At 45.6% G+C, this 15,942-nt stretch overlaps 2 protein-coding genes across 2 annotated transcripts; both read right to left on the bottom strand.

Annotated features, from left to right (window-relative positions):
- Positions 1–241: 241 nt before the first annotated feature.
- LOC146260492 (rap1 GTPase-GDP dissociation stimulator 1-B) lies at positions 242–5,161 on the bottom strand. Its single transcript, XM_084670548.1, has 5 exons — positions 5,125–5,161; positions 4,205–4,309; positions 1,433–1,555; positions 1,222–1,347; positions 242–863 (listed from the first exon to the last, which is right to left on the bottom strand). Exons 1-5 carry the CDS (start codon positions 5,159–5,161, stop codon positions 391–393), a joined length of 864 nt encoding a protein of 287 aa, XP_084526674.1. The 3' UTR covers positions 242–390.
- Positions 5,162–6,585: 1,424 nt separating this feature from the next.
- On the bottom strand, positions 6,586–9,479 carry LOC146260491 (uncharacterized). Its single transcript, XM_084670579.1, has 5 exons — positions 9,343–9,479; positions 8,267–8,823; positions 7,812–8,012; positions 7,573–7,702; positions 6,586–7,495 (listed from the first exon to the last, which is right to left on the bottom strand). Exons 2-5 carry the CDS (start codon positions 8,616–8,618, stop codon positions 7,030–7,032), a joined length of 1,149 nt encoding a protein of 382 aa, XP_084526705.1. The 5' UTR covers positions 8,619–8,823; positions 9,343–9,479; the 3' UTR covers positions 6,586–7,029.
- Between the last annotated feature and the right edge of the window lie 6,463 nt (positions 9,480–15,942).

Genomic DNA, 15,942 nt, shown 5'->3' with positions numbered 1-15,942 from the left:
GTAGGTTCTAGGTGCCCAATGGAAAACCAAGAATGGCATAGACTTGGGGGACACTTTCAGTCTATAAACTATACACTCACACAAATAAATAGACAATATATATGTAAACACTGCGTGTAAATGCAGATCCACACACACGTACAGCAACTTTACTGAATGTATCTTTCAGTCTTGGTATTGTATATAACTGTTCTTCCTCATAAAAAAAGAAAGTACCGCACCAATATATGTTTTACGTTGTGATCCAGGTATAAATAAAGCAGTCTATCACAAATGTTGAATGAGTCAGACCCCCAGATCATGGTGTCCTACAGTTGTCCTGTTTGTAGTTCATTAACTATCATCCCAGAGTCTTTTGCAGTCCATTGACAACCATGTTTGTAGTCTCTGTCAGAGAAAAGTGTGAAACACACGAGTCTTCAGGCTCCTGCTCTTGGGCATGTTCTGGACGGAGTACTTGATGACCTTGTATAACTTGGGGTAGGAGCTCAGGTTGGTGAGCGGGAAGCGGCGGACAGAGTGCTTCTTTCTGTGAACGTTCCAGAAGGAAGAGGAGCAGCGCTGGAGAACCTCGATGCTGACCGCAAACTGGTCGGACGCCCACTGGGACAGCTTCACCATGACAACGGTGGAGCTGAAGCCGCAGGAGTGAGGAGACACGCCTCGGAAAAGGGACTCCCCGGGACGCAGGGACACGCCTCTCTCCCAGACCAGCCCCGCCTCCTCGCCCTCCCCGACGTCGCCCAGGTTACAGAGGGCCAGCAGACACACCTGTTCCAGGTCCTTGTTGCCGTGGCAGCGGAGCAGGACCCCTGCCAGGCGGGGCATCACCCCCTGTCTCAGTAGCTGCTCCTGGTGAGTATCTGAGAACAGACCAGGAAACAGGGATGACATCGAGGAATACAGAAAATAAGTTGAGAAAAAGAGAGAAAAACCTGCAGAGCTGCTATACCATGATGATGTACCCATAACATTTCTAGGACGGTTTGTTTTGCGTGTGGGAGTCAGATGGCTGAGGGGTTAGGGAGTCGGGCTAGTAATCAGAAGGGTGCCGGATCGATTCCCCGCCGTGCCAAATGACGTTGTGTCCTTGGGCAAGGCACTTCACCCTACTTGCCTCGGGGGAATGTCCCTGTACTTACTGTAAGTCGCTCTGGATAAGAGCGTCTGCTGAATGTAAATGTAAATGTGTGTCTTAGCAGTGAGGAGACTTGGACTCACGGCTTTCGTAGCTCATGCGCGCTATGGCCAATCCAGTGTAGAGAAGAACTTCCTCATCCCGACAGCTCAACACACACAACAGCGCAGACACCAACCCTGCCTCCCCAAACCGCTTCCTCACTAGTGCTGAAACACACACACACACTCACCAAAACTGTATTCCCTTGACAGTGTATGTTCTTCATAAATCTTTTTGCTCTGTGTGACTCACGTTCTCGAGCAAGTTCAGCCACGAGTCTTGCAGAGATGAGGGTGAGAGGACCTTTGCTCTGAAAGGTTTGGGCCAGCACAGGCAGGATCCCACTTATCACCACCTGCTCAGGAGTGCCCCTCTCTGGACAGACAAGGAATCACCAGTCAGACACAATGCAAATACTCCTCAAATATTCAGACTTCCATATTTCAGACAGAAATACATGACATAATGTAATAATTACATATATGGGAAAGCTTACTGATACACAAAAGTTGCACGAAAGTTTATATATTTTCTACGAAAACATATAAATATAATTTTCTCTTTGAAAAAATATAAACCAAAGGTTTATTTATGAATACAGGCAGGCTATGTGTGCACACACTGTATTCGTTTTTTTAAATATTGCTTACATGCATTGGTCAAAACTGAAGTCAGATTGTCAACTCTTCAGTCAGCAAAACAGAAGTGAATAATATATTTTTTTTATAATGCTTTCACAAAAAATGCATTCAATTACAACATTCTCACTAATCCATGAACTCTTTTTCATTCATACTCCACCACTTGTAAAAGCTGGAATTTATTTGCAGCACATTTTCCAAATGCTAACACACTGTTTCCAAAACGGTTAAAAACACTGGGGAAGCTCGGTTGGGGAAAAACGATGTCCAAACAGCAGCTGGGCGGACCAATGAAATTGTCAGGGCGGGCTTTATACGATGATGGACAGATGATCAACAGTAACGTAATAAACCACCTCAGCAAAGAGTGCTTGGGTTGAATTCATTTTCAACAAACAACATATTACGTTGCTCTGATTGGTTCTAGGTCTATCCAATTGGGAGAGGCATTTGTTTTATGAGTTTGGCTGAAACACACCCCATACTCACAGCCCAACGGAGAGTTATCAGACTCACATTCTGACTAGAATTATGAGTATGACAACGGCAGGCTACAATACATGTTGTTTTTTATACTTATTGCAATTGCATTATCATTGAAAATTTGGTTTTGTGTTTTTAGTTAATGATTGTGTATTTTTAGTGTACGTCTACCATATATATATACGTACTATCTATACAGTAAAGATATTGAAAACATAAAGGATACTGAAGCAAATTTCTGCTTTTTTGATTCATTCTTTTATAGACTTTTGTAGGCAGAGTGAAAAGTCGTTTTTTGTTCTATGATGAAAAACGGATTCATGTGAAAAATAATTCAAACTTCAAAGATAAAAGTCCATAATTTTTGTAATGCTCCGTGTTGTTTCCAGTGTTATGGTCAAACAAGCTTATTTTGAGACATGTATATAGTGTGTCGGCAGTTTGAGTGAGTTTTGGAGGAGAGATTAACTGTTTGGTCCACCTGCTAATGTTTTTGGCTTCAGTTTTGACCAACGCATGTAAGCAGTTGAAAAAAAAACCTAAGTACATAATTAACAGCCTTGCAAGCCCCTCCATCTGTCACCTTCCCTCTCTTCTTTACTACGACAAATACGGCTTAACATGTGTCAGTGTTTATCCTCAGAGGTCAGCCCTCTCCCTCTCTCCCTCCCTACATTTGATACATTTACATTCAGTCATTTAGCAGACGCTCTTATCCAGAGCAACTTAAAATAAGTACAGGGACATTCCCCGAGGCAAGTAGCGTGCCTTGCCCAAGGACACAACGTCATTTTGCACGGCCGGGAATTGAACCGGAAACCTTCTGATTAATAGCCCGATTCCCTAACCGCTCAGCCATCTGACCCCCTGACTCCCTCCTCTCTCTCTCCCTCTGTCTCTCTCTCTCACCAGCCCTCCCACTCTCTCTTCCACCTAACAGCCTTCCATTCTCTTTCTCCCACCCACATACCATCCCTCCTTCCTCCTCTGTCTCTTTCTCTCTCTATCCCTTACCAGCCCCCTCTCTCTATCTCCTACATGCCCCCTCCTTCCCCCTCTCTCACCTACCTCCCCTCCCTCCTTCCCCCTCTCTCACCTACCTCCCCTCCCTCCTTCCCCCTCTCTCATCTACCTCCCCTCCCTCCTCTCTCCCGTCCTCTCTCACCTACCTCCCCTCCCTCCTTCCCCCTCTCTCACCTACCTCCCCTTCCTCCTTCCCCCTCTCTCACCTACCTCCCCTCCCTCCTTCCCCCTCTCTCACCTACCTCCCCTTCCTCCTTCCCCCTCTCTCACCTACCTCCCCTCCCTCCTTCCCCCTCTCTCACCTACCTCCCCCCTATCCTTCCCCCTCTCTCACCTACCTCCCCCCCATCCTTCCACCTCTCTCACCTACCTCCCCTCCCCCCTTCCCCCTCTCTCACCTACCTCCCCCCCATCCTTCCTCCTCTCTCACCTACCTCCCCCCCATCCTTCCTCCTCTCTCACCTACCTCCCCTCCCTCCTTCCCCCTCTCTCACCTACCTCCCCCCCATCCTTCCTCCTCTCTCACCTACCTCCCTCCCATCCTTCCCCCTCTCTCACCTACCTCCCCCCCATCCTTCCACCTCTCTCACCTACCTCCCCTCCCTCCTTCCCCCTCTCTCACCTACCTCCCCCCCATCCTTCCCCCTCTCTCACCTACCTCCCCCCCATCCTTCCACCTCTCTCACCTACCTCCCCTCCCTCCTTCCCCCTCTCTCACCTACCTCCCTTCCCTCCTTCCCCCTCTCTCACCTCCCTCCCCTCCCTCCTCTCTCCCGTCCTCTCTCCCCTCCCTCCCCTCCCTCCTCTCTCCCGTCCTCTCTCCTCTCTACTGAGATGACAGAGCACTGCTCTGCTGGTGTGTGTTTGTGTGGCTCACTCCTCTCTTGTACGATGGTGAGCAGCACATCCAGATGGGGTCGGAGTTCCTCCTCTATGAGCTCTGTGCTGACTCTGATGGCATCTAAAGCACGGTTGAGAGAGTCTACAAGTGGAAAAGAACTTTGAGTAGACAGAACCAGAAAAGAAATACCACACCCTACATGAAATGAACACACCATACGGCTGTACATTTGTTAGCATTTAGTACAGAAGTCTACAACCCTGGTCCTAAGGGACCCCCTGTCCTGCACGTTTTAGATGTTTCCCTGCTCCAACACACCTGATTCAAATGAATGGTCTTTACCAGGCTTCTGCCTAACTTGATAACGACCTATTCATTTAAATCAGATCACTTGGACATTTACAATAAAACCTTTTTTTGCTCCATCTTCCACGTGTCTGCATTTTTGCCTGCCCCATCGTTTGTAACACAACTAGGCTCCTTTCCACAGCCAAACCCGGAGCTTTACAATAGTCCCTACTACGTTTGCTAGAATGTGGCACGTCATTTGCCATATATACAAATTATTTTAAATAGGAAAGTGTTATGACAAGTTGTTATGACCAAAATACAAGCCAAATGGATAGCTTGTGATGCAGACTGCTGTGTATGGTCTGTAATGCCTAGACAGCTGGTCAGCAGCATGTTCAATTTAACTGGAACAGTCAACCAGTACTGTATTTGTGTTGCCTTAGATAACATTGTTAATTCTCATTTGTTTTTTTTCTCTTTTCACTACTACAGCTTTCACTATTCGAACATTTGTCATAATAAGCATCACAGTAAACAAAAACAACACAAGTTGTCACAACTATTCCATTCTTCCAGTGAGTGGTTCTGTAGCTGGCTTCCAGGGAGCTTGCTATCTCATGGATTCTCAGGGTGTGGAGTCTCAGTGCTGTCTTGTTTCCACTCACCTTTAGGAACTCGCTGGACTGGTAGACTGGGCTGCATTTAGCCATAGGTGTTCTTAACTGAGTCGCACAAGGGTCCGATGTGGTTCAATCCCTGCGTTCCATGGTTGGTGCTTGGTCAAGTCTTCTGTGTAGCCAACAGTGTCCATCTCTAGCCTCACCTACACTCCTCTCTGCTGCTGGCGCGTGTTCTTTATCTGTGTGAGTGGTTAACTGATCATGTGAACCCGCTCAGTTCTGCTGTCGCTCATGCGGGTAATGTTTCTGTAGACACACTGACACTGCCTCTCCTGTCCTGATATCTGCATGTTTTCTTCTTCTCACCCACTCCTCAAGTCTTGTTCCACTGTCTCTCTCTCTCTCTCTCTCTCTCTCTCTCTGTCTCTCTCTCTCTCTCTCTCTCTCTCTCTCTCTCTCTCCCTCTCTCTCTCTCTCTTACACTAATTCAGAGTAAATCCTAATTCTCTGCAAAGCTGCTCTCCCTCCCTCCCTTCCCCACTGTTGACGTGTAAGAGGCCCTCGGCTTTCTCTCCAGCTGAGAGTTCCCTCTCTTGTCCTCCCCAGTCACAACAACAGCAGGCTCAGAGAAACAGCACACCTTTCAGCCACTCCAACCAGCTGAGGGCACACCCTCTTCTAAGAGGCCTTCCCAGACTCAGATGGACGTGATGAAGATGTTCTGTGCTAGCCAGAGTGTGCACACACTGTAGAGAAGTAGACATTTAAAGGAAGTCGCAGATTGGAGCTAGTTGTGTCAAGACCGTGTCCCAGGGGTCTCCCTGTCCCCTCTTCTATGTCTCTCTGTCTCCGTCTCTCTGTGTCTCTCTGTCTCTGTGGCTCTCTGTGTCTCCATGTCCACTATTCCCTGTATGTCTCCATGTTAGTGTTATGTCGTGGGCGTGTCTATCTTTCTCCCTCTCCCTCCTGGTTCCAGCTCCACCTACCAACCTACCTTCTATCACTTCAGCTCTGCAGATGATCAACCTTCGCTTCTTCATCCACTCCTCATCTGATTGTCGTTTCGGCTCAGTGTTAGTCCCACTTTTCTGCTTTTTTCCCACTTTTTCCGACCACTTCAGTCTAGTACAAACTCTTTGCAAAGACTTCCAAGTTGTATCTTCTCTTGTGCTCAGGTTCATTCCTCACCTGCCTGCCAGTCTGCCCACTGCCCCAGCCTGTCTATGCTGTTCACCTTCACTCCTACAGCAACAGTCATCTTCCATAAAACTTCCTATACTTATGCTGTGTCTGTTTTCTCTGTACAACCAAGTTATCAAAGCCAGTTATCCATAATATAGAATGCAATGATATCTTGCCATTTTGCACCAAATTCACAACTTGAATCTGTCAAACAAGTTAGCAGACCATGTTATTGGTTGAGCCTATACAAGGCACAACTGGCCAGGACCTGATCACCTTCTGTCCTGTATGATAACTACGAGAGACAAAAATACAAATATGAAGTTTAGTTAAGAAATGTATGCCTTTAATACAAGTATTTCAGCAATACTGGTTTCATTATAAACATACTCTCGCTGATTATTGACATATTGTGATCTGCTTCAAAAGGGAAAAAACAGGAATAGGAGACAAACTGAAAGCCTGGGAGAACTGATATTTGCACATGAATGGATTGTTTTTTGGGATCAAACAAATCTGAGACATGTATTTCTGTCTCTGTCTCATCCTCCATCCAGTGCTGATGGGGACTACTGTTACAAGCATTTATCAATCTCAAGCAAGCTTCTGCTATCATTAACTAAGTAAAAAACTAAAGGAGTGAGCATCATGATCACTCCGTGTGAATGTCCTCTCCAGCCCTGTCCATGGGGCAGACCTGAGCAGCTACGAAAATCCCAGAGTTCTGGACCTCAACAGAGAGCATGGTTCGTCTGGGTCAGGACGCTCTCACACTGCTCCTGGGGTGGTGAGGCCGCTGGAGATGGTCTCATACCCGACGGAAACCAGGGTGAGGACACTACTCTGCACATCCTCGCTCTGCTGCGGCTGGCTCTCCATGATCACAGGGGCTTCGCACTCGGGCCGTACCTTCTTCCTGCCTCTGCCCCGCCCCTTCCCCTTTCCCACACCCTTCCCTTGCCCTTTCACCCCCCGGGCTGCCCTCTGGGGCTTGTCCTCATCAATGCAGCGGGGCTTGCGGTGACGGCGGCGGATGCGTCTCATTGGTGGGCCGGAGTCGGCGGGGTCGGAGGCCGCAGCGCCCGACAGTATGCGGATCTGACGGTCGATCACCATGGTGATCATGTCCAGGGTGATGTCAATCATTCCCAGGCCCAGGCCGTGGGTGACGTTGTCGAACGCACCGCTGTTCACCGGGTCACGGAAGCACTTCCTCATGTCCTCCAGGTGGGTCCTACAAACACCAGAGGGAGAACATGAGGAAAAGGGCCAGGCTAGCAGCAGAACCTGGAACAACGGCAGCAGTCTTACTTGGTTTCAATGATCTTGGACCAGTGCTGGACTGTGTTGGTCTCAGGTATGAGCTGTTTGGCCATTTTGCCAAAGTCGATGTAGTCATGTGAGAAGTCCTTCATGTCATGACATAGTGCCCTGGTGTCACCTGCAAAACACAGCCATCCATGAGAGGAGAAAAGGCATCCCACTCACGCACACACTGTCACACACGCTGTCACACACGCTGTCACACACACTGTCACACACAGCCCTACCCTCAGTGAGCTTGGAGAAGGATGAGGAGACAGCAGTGGTGGTGCTGGGGCTTAGGCCCAGGATGTTCAGGGACTCCAGCAGAGTCTTCTTGCTGGCCGGCCCTCGGCTCACCCTGGTGTAGGCTGCTAGCGAGCGCAGCGACATCCTCTCTGGGGGCTGCAGGCGCCGCTGGATCTCCTCGTACGAGATCAGGTACTTCCCTACAACCAGGGAGACGCTGGGGGGTGATGTCGTTGGACTACACGCTCAACTGCACACCTTCCCATCTCACCTAGTTCACAAAGTCTTCAATATGTTTATTTACATATTTTCCTGTCCAACCAATGATCCTATTTTTACTGCACCACTCTGTTGTACAGCATACTGCTTGATCCGTCTTAAAATAGATTAGTGAGATACAGGATATTTCTGACAGTTTTCCATGATCCTTCCCTGGCTGGTTGTGAGTACTTACGAGCCTTGGAGCCCTTCATGTTGGGGTCCAGGAGAGATGACACCTCAGCAAAAGGCACGTGGGGCACCAGGCTGTGGCTGAGAGCCTGCTCCTGTGTGTGGACCACATTCCCGGCCAGGTCCGCTGCCTGGATTTGGGTTGGATTGACTACTACTCCAGCTTGCTGTCCCGGGCCCTCCACAAGCGTCATAGGGGTGCCGGACAAACCTGGCAACTCCCCACCCATCTGGCCAACACTGTTGGTTTGCTCTGCTGAAACCTGGAAGATCCCCATGACTGGCTTGACCACGGTAAACACCATGTTCCCCTGGGCATCTAGCCCCACAACACTGGGAGATGCGTCCATTTCCATTGACTAGGGAGGTTTGGAGGAATGGTGACTTTACTGCTATATGGCAAGTTTCTCCTACTTATTTGGCTCTACAAAATATACATATGCTTTATATTTACAACAAGTTCACGGCTGGGCTCACGGAGATGCTGGATGTTTAATTGTGTTTTTTGCCGTCTTTCATGGTTTTACCAAGCCATTATTGTTTGTTCTTATCAATTTCAATCTGTAGACAGAAAAAAGGGACAATTTCACAAATTATTTCCAGGTGAATTATCAAGAACAATCTGTCACAACAATGCAGTTGGGATCTGTCTGGTTGCCTGGGGAAAGGACTACTGAAAAGGCTGGATGTGTTGACGACGACGTCACACTCTAATCACCATAAGTAGTAAGTATCTACCACAGCGCTTCTAGTTTGGCTGAGCCAAGCGCGCCTTGTAGCCTACTCGCACCAAAAATATTTTTTCTCACAGATGCTCCGTTAGTAACAAATCAAATAATATCATTCTTTGTGTACTTTTGAAATTATATTTCTATTTCGGTGCTTTGTGCAAACTGGCTAAATAGGTCACATTTCGTGACTTTGTCTGAAAATGGCTGCTAGGCCGCGGTAGGGTCGATTGAATGTTTGGTAAGGACCGAACTATTATAATCAATAAACATTAATATAGACCCAGGACGGGTTGTTCTGAATTTCTCCACTAACCAAACCAACGCAAGTAGTGACGGCTTTCCTACTCACCCTTCTGTTTTTGCCTAAAAGGGCACTGATCCTAGAACGGTCCGTGGTGGAACCACCGACATTTCCTTCTTCACCGCTCTTCCTACAGCGGGTTGCAAATCAGCTGTACATGTACTACCGCCTGAGTTACGTTACCTCTGTGCCTATTGGTCGAATTATCCGTCATTCAAGAAATAGGGCTACACATTATTTGCCGTGAATGACGTCGATCGAATTTAAGGGGTGGAATTTCCGACTGCGCTAAGAATCTTAACAATGACATTTCGCTCCTATTGAGGGAAACGTGTTGTGACGAGATAATCTGTAGGCCTATATAAAAATAAAAATCCAACCCCAACACTTTGGATTCCGAAAGACATTGGAAACCGAACATGACAAGGGAAACGTTAATGGCCGGGTTTCCCAGATTCGTTAAGAAGCACTTAATGCTAAGTGCTTCTTATGAGCGTTCTAAGAGCGTTCTTAGCGTCAAGAGCTTCTTAACGAATATGGAAAATCCGGCCAATATCAGGTCAGCAAGTATCATGTTCGGGCCAACCACGTCTTCGCATCCAATTTCTTGCACTTTCAACGTTTGAACACAAGGTGGCAGTATAGGCTAGCCAAATGTGTGTGTGACTCATACTTATTATTTAAATAATATTCTTATTATCTGGAATCAACATGCACAGATTCTCATTCAAACAAACTTCTTCAAATATCCTCACTAACTAAAGGAGTGTCAAATAATTCCAACACACACAGCTCATGTGGTGTCTCCATATGGTGGAGGTGGGAGATGCCGGTAGTGTTTTGTTATGAGCATCTTCTGACACACACACACACACACATCACAGACACACACATCGAAGACACACATCACAGACACTGCCTGCTGTGGATGTTATCTGTGAACGCAGCCAGCAGCAGGAAACATATGATAAGCGATCTGCTGCTGTGTGGGCCCAGGGGAGTGCTACACTACAGTCACTACAGTCTCCCTCCCTCCCTCCCTCCCTCCCTCCCTCCCTCCCTCCCTCCCTCCCTCCCTCCCTCCCTCCCTCCCTCCCTCCCTCCCTCCCTCCCTCCCTCCCTCCCTCCCTCCCTCCCTCCCTCCCTCCCTCCCTCCCTCCCTCCCTCCCTCCCTCCCTCCCTCCCTCCCTCCCTCCCTCCCTCCCTCCCTCCCTCCCTCCCTCCCTCCCTTCCTTCCCTCCCTCTCTTCCGTTAGCTGTGTTTCTCATACAGCCTTCTGAGACAGGAGACAGGTGTTCCGTAGGCACTGTGATCCTTGTATGATCTAAACATATGTCCATCGTCAATTTACCTAGAGTTCATCCAATGTCAGTGGTATATTTGCTGAAAGTGACACATTACGAGGAGGACAGCCTAACAACAATGGCCTCAAAGCAGGACATAACATTTGAAACTAACAAGGTGACGTTCCTTGTATCCCAACTACTACAGCTACATTGAGGCATTTTTGGACCATTACGGATAATCAGATCATTTTTGGGAGTTGAAGACATTTACATTTATGCATTTAGCAGACGCTTTTATCCAAAGCGACTTCCAAGAGAGAGCTTTACAAAAGTGCATAGGTCACTGATTATAACAACGACATGGCCCCAAACATTGTGAGCAGCCAAAACATGAAGCATACATTGTGAAAACCAAATAAGTGCCAAAGGGAAGAACCATAAGAGCATGCAGTTAAACAAGTTACAATTAAACAACATGAAACTCAAAAAGTGCAAGTGTACCTGTAGAAAAACAATCAACAGTAAAAATATTTCAGTGAATACAAGAATGTAAATCCGTTACAACTAACCAGCAACAAGTCTCTCAATAAGAGTCATTGTGATCCTGGAGGAAACTGACATCAGATCCAGCCAAGTCTTCCTAATTGCCGTTGTACTCCTGGAACAAGTGCGTCTTGAGCCTTTTCTTGAAGGTGGGGAGACAGTCAGTATCCCTCTCGTTCACCACCCGGAAGGTCAGTACCAGGGTCTTGAATCTGATGCGGGCCATGATGGGTAGCCAGTGGAGGGAGATGAGGAGCGGAGTATTGTGGGAGCGTCTGGGTAGATTGAAGACCAGATGGGCCGCCGTGTTCTGAATCCTCTGGAGAGGACGGGTTGCGCATGCTGGGAGACCGGCGAGCAGCGAGTTGCAATAGTCCAACTTGGAGAGGACCAGTGCTTGGACTAGCAGCTGGGTGGAGTGCTCAGACAGGTATCTCCTGATCTTCCGGATGTTGTAGAGGGTGAATCTACACAACCGGGAGACCGCAGCAAAGTGGGCTGTGAGGGAGAGCTCGTCAACCATGGTCCCAAGGTGCCAAGGTTCCTGGCAGAGGATGAAGGGGTCACCGTCGCAGATCCCAGGATGATTGAGAGATCGTGGGAGATGGAAGGTTTGGCCAGGATGATGAGGAGTTCTGTTTTGGAGAGGTACAGCTGGAGGTGGTGCTCGGTCATACAGTCAGAGATGTCTGCGAGGCAGGCCTCGATCCCCGGATCAGTCGGGGGGAACGACAGGTACAACTGCATGTTGTCAGCAAAGCAGTGGTAGCATGATGATTGGTCCAGGTGAGGTGGTGTACAGAGAGAAGAGGAGGGGTCCAAGGACGTAGCCCTGTGGGGCACCAGTGGAGAGCTGGCAAGTCTGACACTTTGCCTCCCCAGGAGACCTGGTAGGATCTTCCCGACAGGTAGGATGAGAGGACATCATCTTCAAGACATTGAACAGGGTGAAGTTCCAGTAACATCCCAGGTTAGTACCATTAGATCCTGGTTAAAACCATTAGATCCTGGTTAGTACCATGAGATCCCGGATCATTACCATAAGATCCTGGGTTTAGTATCACTAGCCATCCCCATGATATCAGACTGTGACCGGTTTCTAATTCTTTTAATAAACAACATTTGCTTTATCTTGTACATTTTCATATTTCGAATTAAAAAACAATTGGATAAATAACCTTGTCAGTTACTAGTTGACTGCTTTGGTCATTTTTTGCTCCCATAATAAAAAAAAACATGAAATGCATTCTAATTTCTGTGACAAATGTGCATTATGCCTGTTAATTTGGAAAGTAAAAGGCAAATGTAATTTAAATTTAAATCTTCAAATGATAATGAAGCCGCCTGCCAACCTGCAACTTCATACAGTTCTTGAGATAATGGAGATATACTCAGACACACACGGAATCCTGTAATTTCAATGTCCATGGTGCCCGTGATGCAGCCGATGATTAAGATGTTGATAACTTGTTGATTTGGTGTTAGCTTAAATGGAGTTTAAGTTAATCTGTTTCACAGTTTGGTTAGAGCTAGTACTCTGCATCCACGTGGATGATCAGTAAACACATTCAGTGCTGACTGACAACGCTGTCATAATAGTTTCTACTTGCTTTTTCATGGATGAAAGCTGGCAAGCTAGCTAACAGAGGCACGGGGGTACATTATTTTCAGTATAGATAGTTAATTTTGTTAGGCCTAACTGGATGATAATGTCCACCAAACAAGTTCAAATGGAACACAACTTAAATTGTGATGGAGTTTTATTCACTCACAAACTATATGCTGTATAATAAACATCCACAACATTAGACTTACTCTGGAATATAAGATATATTAAAGCCTACTACAATATTCTGCTCCATAATATTCAAATCTCACTCAAACATACTTCATATACTTAAGCAACCACAGATTGACCTTAATATTGAACACAGTTTCTATATTGTTGAACCCAATCAGCTGCTCGCTTCTTTTGCGAGTGTTGTCTGCCATATTACCGAAGCGAACGCTGCTGCTGCTACCGCTGTTGACAGCTGTGTGCTTTACTTGCATGTGATAGTTTAGGCTGGAAGTACTCCGGTGGTAACTAAACTCAGCCTGACAATCAGTACATACGCCAGTTTTGTCAACCGAGCCGTCTCACAACTTTTGAAATTGAACTTCCCATCTAAAATCCCTCTCTCCATCATTCAGCTACCGTCGGCACTCAAAATAATGTGACGACAGGTGATTCCCAGGGTCAAAAAGAAACCAGCGTTAGCGGCACTATTTATTTTTTGTCGCGTTTAAGATAGATTGCGTTATTAACGCGTTAACTTTGACAGCCCTATAAATTACATGTTCACTTGATCAAATCTAGCATGAACACTCATTGCAAGACATTTGCTGATGTGTGATAGAATAGAGGACAAGGTGGGGCTCTCAGACTAATGCGTGCACCATGTAAGCTGAGGTCTCAACGGGGCGGCCTGGGTCCAAGTCCAGCCCAGGTCCCACTCCGTGTGTCATCCCCTCTCCCCATGTTTCCTGCCCTCTCAACACACAGTTTCTCCATCAAAAATATTGAGAAAAAATATGGAACAAATATGGAAAAATATGGAACAAAAATGATCCAATACCATAAGATCCTGGGTTACTACCATAAGATCCAGTCCTATAAGATCCTGGGTTAATACCAAAAGATCCGGTCCAATAAGATTATGGGTTAGTACCAAAAGATCCAGTCCAATAAGATTATGGGTTACTACCATAAGATCCAATACTATAAGATCCTGGGTGAGTACCATAAGATCCAGTACACTATAAGATCTTAGTTTAATACCATTACACAGGCTCTGGCATGACTTTATCAACAAGGCATTGATCAATATGTTTTTTTATATTTATATTTATTTATGTATTCACTTTTTGGAGAGATGGACAAATATATATAAACTTCTACCAGTTTTGCAGGGGTAACTGCCAAGGAACAGTTGGTAATTTGCCAAAGAGTGGAACAACGACAACAACAACAATATCATCATAAGGAGAACTTCCACATATATACTGATTTTCTCAACATAAAGAAACACATTATTGAAATGCTGGATATTCAGCATTTCACCACTGCCTTCGTCAATGTATCCACTTAGTTTACATTTCCATAAACAATTTGCAAGCAGTTACATTTCTGAAGACTTCAACAACAACTGTACCAAATGTACTCCTAAATGTACATTTTGGACAGTAAGTTTAGTAATGACACAGTTACTGACACAAAGTTTTATTATTTTGGCTGTTTAACAAAACATATTCAAGTTACAGTTAAATAATAAGCTTAAAGTGCAGTCTCTCAGCTTCAATTTGAGGGTATTTACAAAGAAGACAATAGGGGTAGATGATCGCAGAATCCTTTCCATTGTGAAGAAGAACCCCTTCACAACATCCAGCCAAGTGATGAAGAACACTCTCCAGGAGTTAGGCGTATCACTATCTCTAAGTCAAACATAAAGAGAAGATTTCACAAGAGTAAATAAAGAGGGGTTCACCATAAGGTGCAAACTACTCATAAATCTCAAGAACAGAAAGGAAACAGATTAGGTTAAAATAGGCTGTTTAAAAAGACAGCCCAGTTCTGGAACAACATTCATTGGACAGATGAAACTAAGATCAACCTGGATGATGTTCTTAGTGTTTGGTGATGTCAATGGGTTCCAGACTTCAGTCATTGCTTGCAAAGGATTCTCAACAAAGTATAACAAATATTTTACAATATAGATGATCAAAATACATTTGAGCCCCTAAAATAATACAAATGTTTGCAATTCCTAAATGTTTCAACCAATATTTGTGTTCAATCCCTTGAATTGAAGCTTAAGTTTGCACTTCAGCTGCATTTCAGTTGTTTAATTTTAAATCCATTATGTTTGGCGTAGAGAGCCAAAATTATTAAAATGGTCACTGCCCAACTATTTCGTGAACTCACTGTAAATACAAGTTAAAATATTATTGCCATTTTCTAGCATGCACAAACGTAACTTTTCTAATGAAAATTATTCTATTCGATAACTCATAAAAAGGGAATTCATTTATTTTTCTGATTTACAGAAACATTTTCACGTATGGATCCTCATCCACTATAAAGCACAGTATTGTTAGATTCGTACTGTAGAAGCCATTTCAGGGACACTTTTGAGCCACGTAGCTCCCAGTAGGATGATATATGTAGGAAAATACTCTCTTGATGATTTATTTGTTTTATGATGTAAATGGTTCTAGGTTAATCATGTTACTGCTATTGAGGGAATTTTATGGGATGGCTGCAACCAGTAATAGGTTCTTAAAGCTGAGATTTGAAGCTCCACTGATCTGTTTCCATACCAACGGTTTCTGCTGAGGTGATTGGCTCCTCTCTATGTGACAGTTTGGGGAACTGGGGGGATAATGGGATTGGAAGGACTGCTTCTGGGTAGAACTGAGACACACAGATGAGGATGTACACACACGCAGGGACAGTGTGTGTGTGTGTGTGTGCATTTCTGTTTGGCACATGTACATGCTGCTCCTGAGTTGAGTTAATCTTCAAAGCTTTCTATTTCTCAGTGATCCAGGATTTTACAGAGGCTTGCTCCCAAATGGCTAATACTGATTTATTCTCAGTATTTTAATAATACTCAACACATTTATCCAAATTTGACAGAATTTTTTTTTGTGGTCTTGTTGTAGGTTTTCAAAGGAACAATAGAGCTTGGACAAAGCCCTGTCAACCACTCACGCCGTTTTAACTGCCTCTGTTGCCATGACAACCGGACATTTGTAAAATCATTATGGTTTCCTCATG

Source organism: Hypomesus nipponensis, chromosome 13, assembly GCF_054491055.1.
Source record: "Hypomesus nipponensis isolate SF chromosome 13, ASM5449105v1, whole genome shotgun sequence".
NCBI lineage: Eukaryota > Metazoa > Chordata > Actinopteri > Osmeriformes > Osmeridae > Hypomesus > Hypomesus nipponensis.
This window is presented reverse-complemented; position numbering and strand designations above follow the sequence as displayed.

Excerpts from the sequence above, each read along its gene's own strand:
- LOC146260492 (XM_084670548.1), bottom strand. The coding sequence starts at position 5,161 with ATGCAGCCCAGTCTACCAGTCCAGCGAGTTCCTAAAG. Across the intron at positions 1,556-4,204 it reads CACCATCGTACAAGAGAGGA|AGAGGGGCACTCCTGAGCAG; the intron begins GTGAGCCACACA and ends TTGTCTGTCCAG. Across the intron at positions 1,348-1,432 it reads GGCTGAACTTGCTCGAGAAC|CACTAGTGAGGAAGCGGTTT; the intron begins GTGAGTCACACA and ends TGTGTGTTTCAG.
- LOC146260491 (XM_084670579.1), bottom strand. The coding sequence starts at position 8,618 with ATGGAAATGGACGCATCTCCCAGTGTTGTGGGGCTAGATGCCCAGGGG. Across the intron at positions 7,703-7,811 it reads CTTCTCCAAGCTCACTGAGG|GTGACACCAGGGCACTATGT; the intron begins GTAGGGCTGTGT and ends TGTGTTTTGCAG. Across the intron at positions 7,496-7,572 it reads TCCAAGATCATTGAAACCAA|GACCCACCTGGAGGACATGA; the intron begins GTAAGACTGCTG and ends TGGTGTTTGTAG.